General features: G+C 34.9%; 1 protein-coding gene across 2 annotated transcripts in view; it reads right to left on the reverse strand.

Moving 5' to 3' along the window:
- Positions 1-13180, reverse strand: part of LOC123532461 (double zinc ribbon and ankyrin repeat-containing protein 1-like) — a 51097-nt gene that overhangs the window by 12687 nt on the left and 25230 nt on the right. The window contains exons 4-12 of one of the 2 annotated variants that reach the window (XM_045313907.2): positions 12733-12859; positions 12276-12372; positions 11229-11320; positions 10578-10684; positions 10076-10193; positions 7979-8191; positions 6275-6397; positions 4440-4460; positions 196-314 (exon numbers count right to left, since the gene is read on the reverse strand). In XM_045313907.2, coding sequence (XP_045169842.2) covers positions 196-314; positions 4440-4460; positions 6275-6397; positions 7979-8191; positions 10076-10193; positions 10578-10684; positions 11229-11320; positions 12276-12372; positions 12733-12859 — 1017 coding nt within the window. The remainder of the gene's footprint in view (positions 1-195; positions 315-4439; positions 4461-6274; positions 6398-7978; positions 8192-10075; positions 10194-10577; positions 10685-11228; positions 11321-12275; positions 12373-12732; positions 12860-13180) is intronic. The other variant, XM_045313929.2, reaches the window with a different exon arrangement.

The following is a 13180-nucleotide window of genomic DNA, read 5'->3' on the forward strand; positions in this document are numbered from 1 at the left end:
ATTTGGGCAATAAAATTTATCATTCGAAGGGGTGTTCACTGAAAATTAACTGACTGAACAGCGAACAGTGCAGACCATGATCAGACTGCACGGATGTGCAGGCTGATCTTGGTCTGCACTGGCTGCAAAGGCAGAATCACTTGCTGCCAGCAGGCTAAACGTTAAAGATGGAAGTCACTTGCAGCGGTTACTTACAATTCATCAACCCTGTATGGGGCCTCAATCTTGACACCACAGGAACCACAGAATGTAGCATATGGATGGTTATTGGCTCGACACTTAGAACATGTTAAAGCTGTTGTTGTCACTGCTGGCTGTAACATAACAAAACATTCTTTATATTTCTAGACTTCATATAATGGCCAAATGAAACTCCCATAAACTCAATATTGTATCTGTTTCAATTTGAGCTCTGGAATTTACCCCTGCTTCAAAATCTTTACTAGCCAATGCCTGTCAAGGTATCACATGTCACAAACTTCTTAACATATTTCAATGACAACATCTCATCCATTTTATAAATACATGTACTTGAGATTTTACTTTAATGCAACTGTATATAAACAAATGACATGAATACTACAGAGGTCCAACCCCAAAATATTTTTTCCTTACTGAATAAAACATAATTCATTTCAATCATTAGTTTATCATTTGAAATTTCTTTGCCTAAAGCACAGTTGTTGTTCTTCTTGTATTGTATTTTTAATTTGGGTTTCAAATATCTAGAGAAAGAGCTTTTCCTATGAAAGCCTTAAAAAGTTACATCCTGGAACAGGGTTACAGCACGTAATATTACCTAAGAGTTACTGTTTGATGCTCCTTGTCTATACATGTAACATGATTTTTCCTTGATGTTTCTTTAAAAATAGCACAATACCAATGATGATTAAGAAATAATATATCCCAAACAGTGATTTGTCATTGAATAAAGTCATTGTCTGGAGTTTAGATGCGAAGGAATTATAGCACAAGGGTGCAGCCCGAGTGATATAATAATATGCGTTTAAACAACAAAAAATGATTTTATTTAAGTGCAAATCACTGTTTGAGATATATTATTTCCTGATTTCTGTTGAATTCTATTCCTGCGCGTTGCTATGTGCTCTAATGCCATGACGTAATAATTGTGTCGTCAGAAAAATGAATTGTTGAATAATAACACAGTTTTCAGCCTTCTTTGTTTAATAGGAAAACAAATCGGGTCGTATTAGAATTAATTTCATTCTAGAGAACTACAAGGCTAGTAATACCAACTTATTAAATTTTCAAAATAGCTTAATTAGTTTTGAATTCATTGTCAAACAAAAGGATACCTTAGTTAACATAACAGCAACATTTCTAAAAAAAATATTTATGTTATTGTGACTTTGCCCAATTTTTAGTACGGGAAAATGTAGTTTTAACTATAAAACAGACATTAATAAAGATATTCTAAAACTTCAGATAGACCACAGTTGAAACATTTAAAGATCTGTAGAATGATGTATAGTTTATCTATCTGGATCTTGCAAAATAAAGCCACAAATCATGAAAAATCCTGTTACAAATTAGGTGGATCAAATATTTATTTGAATATTAGAGGATTTTATACATAATATCCTGGAAAAAGTTGTATTAAGTGATTTTAACAGAAATAAAGTAAATATAGTATACTACTTTTCCAAACTAATTTTTTAAAAAAAAAAAATGATTTCCAAAACTTGGATTATGAAAATTTTGCAATTCTTTTAAAAGGAGAATAAACTTTCAAATAGGTTTTACAGTAGAAAAAAGTGAAGGTCCTCATGCAATATTTAGCATGCTGTTGTTTATCTACAATAATGGCATGCATCAATGAATAGTGTTCACAAAATATCACACAAATAGTTGCTACAACATGATGAAACTAAATTGAGAGTGTAGGACAAAACCTCTCCTAGGCAAACCCCTTCTAAATTAAAACCATCCCACTGACTTTTGACACAGTAGGCTGTTTTTCACAGGTAGGACAGAATTGCTCCTGTTGAAAAGTTTCAAGGCTAACACTCCATCCTGCTAGAATTTCTAGATGAACAATTTTTTAACTTCTGCTATTTTGTGATGTAGTATTACTACTGCCTCTGGGCAGGGTTTTGTCCTATCAGTTTCAATCACATTAGCTTTGCCCACCTTGAACTTTTCATGGAAGGGTTTTTTTCTGCCTTGAAATTTTAATAGTAGTTTTGCCCTACCTGAAGAATTTCTTCCATTTCCACTACCAGTAAGGGTTTAGTCTGGCACCACTAACATGATGGTGAATGATGATAAATGATGATAATTAAAATATTTTTATCTAAGCTCTTTAGACAGCATTCACTTAATAAACATGCATCTTTCATCAACATTCCTATCGATCATAGCCATTTTAACTATTAATGATTATGAGACACCCATATGAAACAGTATGTAAAATACATTATGCTAAAAACTGTAGCTCATAAATAAAACAGGATGTTCACCTTCGAAAAATAGCAAAAAGATATCACTTAGGCATTGTCTGAAACACTGTACATGTATTTGATTATTCAAAAATGTTACTTTGTTGTAAAATAATACACTTTTTCATATTCAAAGCATCATTTCTTAAACGGGAAAGTCAAAATCATTTTGTGATCCAGGTCTCAGGAAATTGTTCTTGTTAACTTTGCATCTTTCAGATTATTAAAAAACTGTACCAGATTAACGATCTTTTGCCTCTCTATCTTTTAACTATCTGGTGGAACTTGTATTACGGTATGTTAGTTAGCGCTACAGTTTTCTACAGTTATCATAATTCATATACATAACAATATCAAAATTTATATTCAGCATTTGTAACAGTCTAGCCATTCCAGAATTAGATACAACATGAGTAGATGTTCAGTTAAAAAGGACCATTATCTTTTTAATAACGATGGAAGTAGCGAACCCTTAACGACAATCAGCATTTTGCATGCAGTTACAAATTCTCCATAGGGATTTCTGTTTTCTCTGGTTTTTATGAAAATCAGTTTGCTGTAATGGATAAAGAATGCTGAAACAGCGTAAGAAAACAGTTTATTATAAAAATGAGCCGCACCATGAGAAAGAAAACCAACATAGTGCATTTGCGACCAGCATGGATCCAGACCAGCCTGCGCGTCTCATATAATTGCATGGAAATGGCAGAATGTCATTACAAGTCCGCTACCTTAATTAACACCATTATCGTGTTGTATGCTTTTATATCTCATTTTTTCAACGTTATGATTAAACACACTGTAAAATACATAAATGTGTAAACTTCCTTTAACTTACAGATAATACTTTACAAATCAATGAAACCAACATGTATAAAATTTAACAAAATGGTCCATTTTGACACTGACAATTAAGTACACATTGAACATGAGAACATGTATACTATCATGCATAATGTACACACCGCCCAGTCCTGTGGACAAAAAATACAAAAAAGACACAAAATTAGTGGTTCCTGCATAAACACATTAAGTCATCAGATTTATTCAAACTGCAACTTCTTGAACTAGATCTAATGGGTTCTGACATCCAATTTGGAATGTATACAGAAACTGGCTTTGACTGACACACAATTTTCTTCACAATGATATCTCTGAAGGGTTATTATTGTTGAGTATTTTTTGCCAATGAAATTATCCAAAGGAAGGTAAAAAGTTTCTTATTTAATGCGAGTGGGCAACAAAAGTCCCCATCACCTGGTTTGGATGGACCAACTTATTCCTAGTCAAGTCTATCAATCAAGACTGGGACAGAATCTGAACCAGGATAGCCAACACTGTAGCTCAACCTGCTAAATGCCACACCCTTGACTCCCGTAACCACCAAAACTCAACAAGCTGCCAAACTTTTGATCTTCAATTAACCAAGAAGTTGCAATTTATATAGAGCTTCAAAGACACCCATCAAAAATTGTATGACACCTGCAACTTAGCAAGAATGGTATGACATCTAATTCTGATCAAAAATGGTATGACATGGAAACATGATCATAATTTGTATGACATCTACACATGATCAAGAATGGTATGACATCTACACAGTTAAAAATGGAATGACATTAACATAAAATATTTAACCCTTATCATGCTGGACATGATTGATTCTGCCTTTGCAACCAGTGTAAATCATGATCAGCCTGCACATCCTTGCAGTCTGATCATGATCTGCACTGTTTGCCATTCAGTCAGTATCTTTTTAGCAAGCACCCCTTTCAACAGTAAATGGTACTGTCCAAATTGAAAGATGGACAAGTTCATTACAGAAATTTAGCAGGGTAAGGGTTAATGGTAATACTTTGTTTAGGGTGTCTTTCAAGCTCTTGAACAAATATTCACCAAGACCCATAATGCACATGACTAAAGCACACTGGTTTTCGCAAATAAAACATTGTACAAAATTCCTTTCATTAGTAAAAGTACCTTTAATAGTTTCTCGATGACCTGAATTATTGTAATATTACATCAAACAACTTTTTAACAATAAAATCACAAAATAATACATGACAAACACTAGTAGATGAATTTAATTTTGCGATTAGTGCTTGTATAAGAGGACAAATATTTCCACAATTTGTTTTTCAAGCAATACATTAGGATATTGCAAAGCAGTAAGAGCAAAAAATGAATATACAAAAGTTATGATGATAACTGTCACCTAGGTATTATTACATCTTGACCAGAAGTTGTGAAATTACCCAAAAGGATATTAAATGCATGTGTCACCCACAATCTCCTTGAAAATGATTTCTCCTATCTAGTGGTCAAAATATTAATACACTTATGCTTATCTTATTCATCCATATTGTTTATAATTGCTTTAAGTATGTGTTTACCAGAGTTAAATGTTACATAATTAAGACATAAATGAGCCACCCCATGAGAAAACCAACATAGTGCATTTGCAACCAGCATTGATCCAGACCAGCCTACGCATCTGCGCAGTCTGGTCAGGATCCATACTGTTCGCTAACGGTTTCTCTAATTGCAATAGGCTTTGAAAGCGAACAGCATGGATCCTGACCAGACTGCGGGGATACATTACGTTGGTTTTCTCATGGCGCGGCTCAAATACTGTAATCACAAACATGTTTCTACAGTTAATTTTAAACATGGTTCATACAGGACTTGGCAAAAAAAATTCAAGGACTTTTCAAGGACTTTTTATGGATTTTCAAGGACTATTTTAATCGCTTTAAATCTTAAATTACAAAACCATTTAGGCTCTTCATAAGGCATTATGACAGAAGAAAAGTTACAGAACAGTTTTATTTTCCATAAGCTACAACAGCATATCTTAACCTTTATGAGATCTTCAATGGGATTACCTTTTATGAGCTATATTTGCCTGTATTCATACTTAGTACATGTTTGTTATAAGGCTTTCAAGCTCTCAAGACTAGTTTTCAATTTGTCCTCAAGGGACTTCACTTCTTGTTTTCGTGTGTGATTTCAACGCACTTTCTCCTATAGTTCCGACATCAACGAGTTTATCACATACACTTATGCTTGTCTGACTTAAACTCCTTTAACCACGATGAATAATCATCCTGTGTAAGCCATTTATTGGCGAAACTACATTTATTTTTTGGGCCACTCATTGTTGTTGTTGATAAGTCACGCTACAATGACCTTGCGCATAATATTTTAACGTTGTGAAAATCGCTATTCCGTATCTAACTTCCGTACCGAAACGGTGTTCAACTAGCGTTCCCTCCGTGGGTGTGCATGTATTTTTATTTTACACCGTTTTTTCGCTCGTTTTGACTTATTTATTATTTATTTTTGTATTTTTCCCCTACAATACGATTGCACCCTCGTTTTTAGCAAAATTTAAGGACTTTTCTACCTTTTTTTTCAAAATTCAAGTACTTTTTCCGGGGATTTTTGGAAGAAAAAAATCAAGGACTTTTCAAGGACTTAGGATCAAATTCAAGGACTTTCAAGGACCTGTGCGAACCATGTTAAAAAAAAATATAAATAGTATTTTACAAATGTGTACACCATAAAATAGGATTTAACAAAAAGCAGAACTTCAGATGAGCTACTGATGAAAATGACAAAATGATGGAATTATTTATTCCTGTATTACTCAATGCATTACAATATTGAATGGTTGCAGTCTCATATATTTATGACTACCAAAATGACACAACAACACAATTCTTTTTCATTGTTCAAAACTCTTAATATCTGTTTGTCCAGTCAGTACAAAATATTACAATTGCATATCCAAATACACCCAAGTATATATTTACCTTGGCTCCACACCAGTCACAGAATCTCGCCTCCCCTCTGTTCACTCGGTTACATTTTGTACATTTCAAATATTTCTTGTCTAGACCAGTGATGGGTGGGGCTGACTGACCAATATATGCTGGCTGTGAAAACAATGAAAACATCCGAGTCAAACAATGGCATGCAGATTGGCCTATATGGTTTTAAACCAGTGGTAAGGGTAAATAAGCTCAACACACACACGCGCAAATTAGTTTCATAATGCAAAGTTTCTGAATAGTAAAGTCTCTTTATTTTTTCTCCAAATACACCTCACTACCATGAGGTTTTAAATTTTTCTGAAAATTTTGGGATAAACTAAAATTTCATATACAACTTTTATAACTCATTTTTAAACATGAGCACCGCCTTGCGGGTGCTGACGCTCATCTGATTTTTTTGTATAATAGAAATATTGTCCTACCCATGATTTTCTAAGTCTAAAAAAGGCCATCATTCTTGCAAAAAGCAGGACGGAGTTATGTTTCTTGATGTACAGCTTCCGCTTATGATGGTAAAAAACTGTTGCAAGTTTTAAAGCAATAGCTTTGATAGTTTATGAGAAAAGCTGACTTAAACATACTACTCAACAAAGAAAACTGATTTTCTAAGTCCAAAAGGGGCAATAATTATTGCAAAAAGCAGGATGGAGTTATGTTTCTTGCTGTATAGGGTCAGCTTATGATGGTGAAGAAGTGTTGCAAGTTTCAAAGCAATAGCTTTGATAGCTTAAGAGAAAAAGTTGACCTAAACATAAAACTTAACCAAGAAATCTCATATTTTCTAAGTCCAAAAGGGGCAATAATTCTTGCAAAAAGCAGGATGGAGTTATGTTTCTTACTGTACAGGGTCAGCTTATGATGGTGAACAAGTGTTGCAAGTTTTAAAGCAATAGCTTTGATAGTTAGGAGAAAAGCTGACCTAAACATAAAACTTAACCAAGAAAACTGATTTTCTAAGTCCAAAAGGGGCAATAATTCTTGCAAAAAGCAGGATGGAGTTATGTTTCTTGATGTACAGGGTCAGCTTATGATGGTGAACAAGGGTTGCAAGTTTCAGAGCAATAGCTTTGATAGTTTAGGAGAAAAGTTGACCTAAACATAAAACTTAACCAAGAAATCTGATATTTTCTAAGTCCAAAAGGGGCCATAAATCTTGCAAAAAGCAGGATGGAGATATGTTTCCTGCTGTACAGGGTCAGCTTATGATGGTGAACAAGTGTTCCAAGTTTCAAAGTAATAGCTTTGATAGTTTAGGAGAAAAGCTGACCTATCCATAAAACTTAACCAGACAATGCCGACGCAGATGCCAACGCCTACACCGATCAAGTGATGACAATAACTCATCATTTTTTTTTTCAAAAAATCAGATGAGCTAAAAAAGACACATCTGTATCATCTATTTTAAGAAGGTACAGACAAGTCCTTTCTATATGTACAGGTAAGGAGAATCTCTGAAAAATGATCAAATTCCTTTAAAACATTGTGCCAATATTTTGGAAAAAGATACAACTAAGAAGTTCTGACTTGAAAGATATTTTTGTTGTCATGGTTTTTGCATTACTCAGGAAGGATCAACAAACTGACTTTTTTTAGCGAAAGGAATACTGTAAACATAATTTAAACTGGCTCTTTAGTAACAGCTGTGTCTCCGTTCAAATGTCTGTTTTTGAAAGTAAGACTTACCTTCATTTGAGCTGTTGATGGTAGTCTGGTATCACAGGTGATGCACTGAGACAGGTTAGCAGGATTTCCAGTTCCACAGAGAGTGCACACGACCTTCTCTGATAGTCTGATGCTGGCCTGCGGCTGGTTCTGGTTTGGGATTGGACCTTCACACACAACACAGGTAGATGTGTTGAATGGCACCAAGGTCTTGCAGTATACGCAGGTACCCATCTAGAAAGAAAAAAATTTGCAATCAGATCTAAAACTTTTTAAGTTATTGCAGAATCCACACTTCTATCATAATTGTGGACAATTTGTTATTACAACATGTACATGCATTGCCAAAGCTAGAAGACAGGACACACTTAATGTCCATATTGCCATCTATCCAGGATGTGTAAGTTACATAAAAAATTGTATTTCTGTTATCGCAGTTTCTACTTTTTGTTCTATTATTGGACTATTTGTTGCCTCAGCCAACAAAATACAAGAGGGTCATGATGACACTGAATCGCTAACCTGAGTAATAAGAGCCACATGTTTAAAATGGCAAACTGATGCTAAAATATTAGAAAGTAGGTCAGTAGGTCACATTCATGGTCAATGAGAGTCAGTTTTAAGACTGGTGTGCAAAACTGTACATGTCATCCAAATTTCAAGGCTGTATCTTAAAAAACAAGAAAGTAGGTCAGTAGGTCAAGGTAACAGTCAAGTGACCCCTAATCACTTGGAGTCATCAGGTAATTATAATTAAGCAGTCTAGAAAATATGATCTGATAATTTTTTTAAGTATTTATACCTATATAACTCATATAACAAGTGACCCTAGGGTTGGGCCTCTTCGCCCCAGGGGCATAATTTGAACAATATTGTTACAGATCCACTAGGCAATGCTTCATACCAAATATCAAAGGCCTAGGCTTTGAACTTTCAGACAAGAAGATTTTTCCTCCTATAGGTATGTCTGTATTAAATTTGGGACCCCTAGGGCCTGGCCTCTTTTCACCCCAGGGGCATAATTTGAAAAAGTTTGGTAGAGGAACACTTGGCAAGGCAACATACCAAATATCAAAAGCCTATGCCTTGCAGTTTCAGGCAAGAAGATTTTTAAAGTTTTTTCCTATATGTCTATGTAAAACTTGAGACCCCCCGTGGCAGGGCCTCTTTTCATCCCAGGGGCATAATTTGAACAATTTTGGTAGAGGACCACAAGGCAATGCTACAAACCAAATATCAAAGGCCTAGGTCTTGTGGTTTTAGACAAGAAGATTTTTAAAGTTTTTTCCTATAAAAGTCTATGTAAAACTTGTGTCCCCCAGGGCAGGGCCTCTTTTCACCCTAGGTGCACAATTTGAAAACTCTTAATAGAGGACCTAAAGATGATGTCACATCCCAAATATCAAGGCTCTACGCCTTGCGGTTTTTGACAAGAAGATTTTTAAAGTTTTTCTGCATGGAATTCAATTCTTTGAAAAATTTTGGAAGGGTGCCACCTAAAGGATCATTCCTGTGAAGTTTGGTGTAATTCTGCCCAGTGGTTTTCAAGAAGATTTTTTTAGAAAATGTTGACGGACAGACGACGCACGACGGACATTGAGCGGTCACAAAAACTCACCATGAGCTTTTGGCTCAGGTGAGCTAAAAAAGAGGTGTGTAATGTCCATACTGCCATCTCACCATGAAAATATTTTGCACTTTTTACAGTATCACAGGATCCCATTCTGCATTTTTTTTATCTTTTTACAATTTTTGCCAGTTTTGGGAAATATTTTTTACTATTTGTTGCCACAGCAACACACTTTTTGCCACAGCAACAAAATAAAAGGATGTATGTATTCTGCATATTGCCATCTATCAATGTTTCAAGTTTCATGAAAAAAAATATCTTGTACTTTGAAAGTTATTGTAGGATTTCATTTTGTGTTACAGACTGAATGACATACAGAAGGGAGACAAACCCGTAAGCCTCCTACTCAGTGGGGGACTAATAACCCTAGCCTGTGTATTCTTTCATATAATACTGTATTCTTTCATATTTGGCAAACTATTTTCTAATTTGGTTCAAGTTATATAATTATATATCTGATGTAGCACATGATATATCATGTTCAGTACCTGACCAGGTTCTGGGGGAGGAATTCTGGTCTGTGGTATTGCAGGTACAGAATTACCACATGTATTACAGAACCTTGCATATGGATCCGAGGGACGGTCTGCGAAGCAATACACACACCTGAAAAATAAAATATTTCAATATGGCAAACTATCTCCACCAAGAAATGATACGATATTCTACTTTAAAATGATCTCCATATAAACTGGTTTTACATTCCAAAATAACTCTTTAAAAATGCCTGAATTGTTCTGATGCTTTTCCTACAAAGTTTACTATTTTCTTTTTTTAAGGGCTCTGTCTAGTCTTATATCTTATTGCCATAAAACAAGCAGACAATCACATAGTTTTTATCAGTTACAAAAACTAATTTCAGGCTTTTGTCTAAGTATTTTTAAGCATTCTTTAAATTCCAATAGCATAGTTTTGATATTTTCTGTGATGAATTCCTTTAATGCTCATTTTACTATATATCTGAAATCCCAAACATCTATAAAAATATACTTGAGGAAATCGGTCTCTCTCTGTAATCTCATGGCTTGTGTTGTGTTGTCCGGTAGATGACGATGTCTGTGTGGGCTGGAGGAACGGTCAGTACATCCAGACAATGGCTGAAAAATAGAGAGTATTTAATATAGACAAACTGAGGACAATATGACAGATTGTGCGACCCACTTAACCTTCTGTGAAAAGGATTTTAGGATAGTGCTATATGCTTGACTACCAGAGAGCATATTTTCCAACATCTCTGTGCTAATTCTTGCTACAACCTCAGGACAGGTCTATAATTGCATATCAGAAATTATTTTGGGAACATAGGTCATATACCACAATTACAGTTAGGCGACAAATCAACAGCAAACCTGTATAGAGTAAATATTTTTTCTTGTATTAAAAATGGCACCTTTTTTGTACAATTACTTTCAATGAAGAAATTTATAACATGGGTTCCTGGTGTGAGTAGTTGCTTTTGAGTTTGTTTTAATACAGACGAACTACTTCGTCTTTGCTTGCCTGTACCCTAAATTCTGGTCCCTTTTTGAGCACCGAACGACATATACACTAAGATTAATATTAGACGATGATTTTCACTATTTCATCTTTTATACCTAACAGAAAAAGCAGCGACATGTTACAAATCAGAATGAGCCTTACATAGCCTCTGTCTGGTGACCTGTCTTGCCTAGAATTCAAAAACCGGGTACCAGTGCCTGGTTGTCTGTAGTTGTTCCCCTTGATATCCATATCTGCAAAAAAGGTTTAGAATAAATAGAATTCCTAAAATTCTAAAAATGTTCTACAAACATGGCCATATGTGACTTAAGAGAGTCAAATCCCCATTAAAACCATCTCAGTCCTTCACTTTTCTGTATGCATCTAGAATGTTACATCTGTAGACAAGTTTACAATAACAAGACATATGCTGTAGTGACAAGGCACTTAATTTCTGCCAAATATGCTCAGTATGAACAGTCCCTTGGCCATGGGTTTCATCTCCAAGTAAATTACAATTTTATCAAAGACTTTCTGTATGCTCATAATTATGGGAAAGTTGTCCATAAAACTAGAAAATTAAGTCCAACCTGTAACAAAAAGTCTGCTAATGGTGTGACATAAAGTGGCTGCCAACAATGGATGGCTGCATAAGGCAGATGGAAATTAGAACAAAATGTCAGTTTGCTTAAGTCAAGTGCTTGCTTAATACTGGTGACTGTAATGCTGGTTTAACTGGTCTGCTGAAAGTGGTATGAAAAAATGAGGAATACATATACAGAAATTCAGTAACAGAGATGTACACGTGATTTTTTCAAATTATTGCATTTGCTGGGTTTAACGTCACACCAACACAATTATAGGTCATATGGCAACTTTCCAGCTTTGATGGTGGAGGAAGACCCCAGGTGCCTCTCCATGCATTATTTCATCACGGGCAGGCATCTGGGTAGAACCACCAACCTTCCTTAAGCCAGCTGGATGGCTTCCTCACATGAAGAATTCAACGCCCCGAGTGAGGCTCGAACCCACATCAGTGAGGGGTAAGTGATTTGAAGCCAGCGACCTTAACCACTCGGCCAGGAAGGCTTGTGTACACAAAACAACACGACATTCTACTGGTCATATTTCTAGCAGTTGAAACAACAGTGCAGGCTGATCATGATGACAGATTAGTGCCAGTCAAAGATTTTGGATAAAGAACATTACCTGACATTCTATTTGTCATATTTCTAGCAGTTGAAACATCTGTCCAGGCTGACCTGGATGACATCATCAAGTTCTTCTGGGCTCTCTTTACATTTAACTGTAATATCAAAAGATTTGCTATATGTCAATTACTAGTATATTATATTACTAGAAACAATCCAAATAGGATATTAAAATTTGCTTACTGAAAAAATAATTTATGCAGAGGTTGTAAAAATTATGGAAAGTAATGCCCTATATTTCAGTAAAACAATATACCCCTCCTTCTTCGAATGCGGGCATAAATATCAGAATGGGAATGGGAATCTGTAATATTCAGCCAAGGCGTCATTGGGAACCTAATTAAGGACCTTAAAACTACTAAACAGCTAATGTGTACAGTGCATGAACCTTAAAAATGATTATATTTGAAACTCTAGCATTAAGTCTTGGTACAGTATTTAGAAATTACAGTTACCATAGTTTTCTCTTTTTCTAGATCATCTCTGAACTCTAGATCATCATCCTCCGGAGGTAGCGCTGGCTGGGCAACGTAGTCTACCTCAAACACCTTTGTTACAATGTTGGACTCCCTCATACCATCTCTGCAATATTTATGATTTATTATATGATTTATACATTAACACAGTTCATTAAATATTGTCTTCGCCTGGTGAATAATTCAGATCATATCCAATTGCTAAAAAGTCAATACTTGTACAATACTGTATAACATGTGTATTTCCTTATTAACTTAAAATAAGTACAGCTTTTGAACATAAACAAATCCCATAAAATGTAAAGAAAACATAAATGAAAACATTCTTTCTTAATACATAATTTTGTACTTAATATATGAATCATTATGCTAGCTTTGATTCATATTATATTACCAAATAAGGAACACAATGAACAAGAATTTTCTT

This window comes from Mercenaria mercenaria, chromosome 1, assembly GCF_021730395.1.
Source record: "Mercenaria mercenaria strain notata chromosome 1, MADL_Memer_1, whole genome shotgun sequence".
Taxonomy (NCBI): Eukaryota; Metazoa; Mollusca; class Bivalvia; order Venerida; family Veneridae; genus Mercenaria; species Mercenaria mercenaria.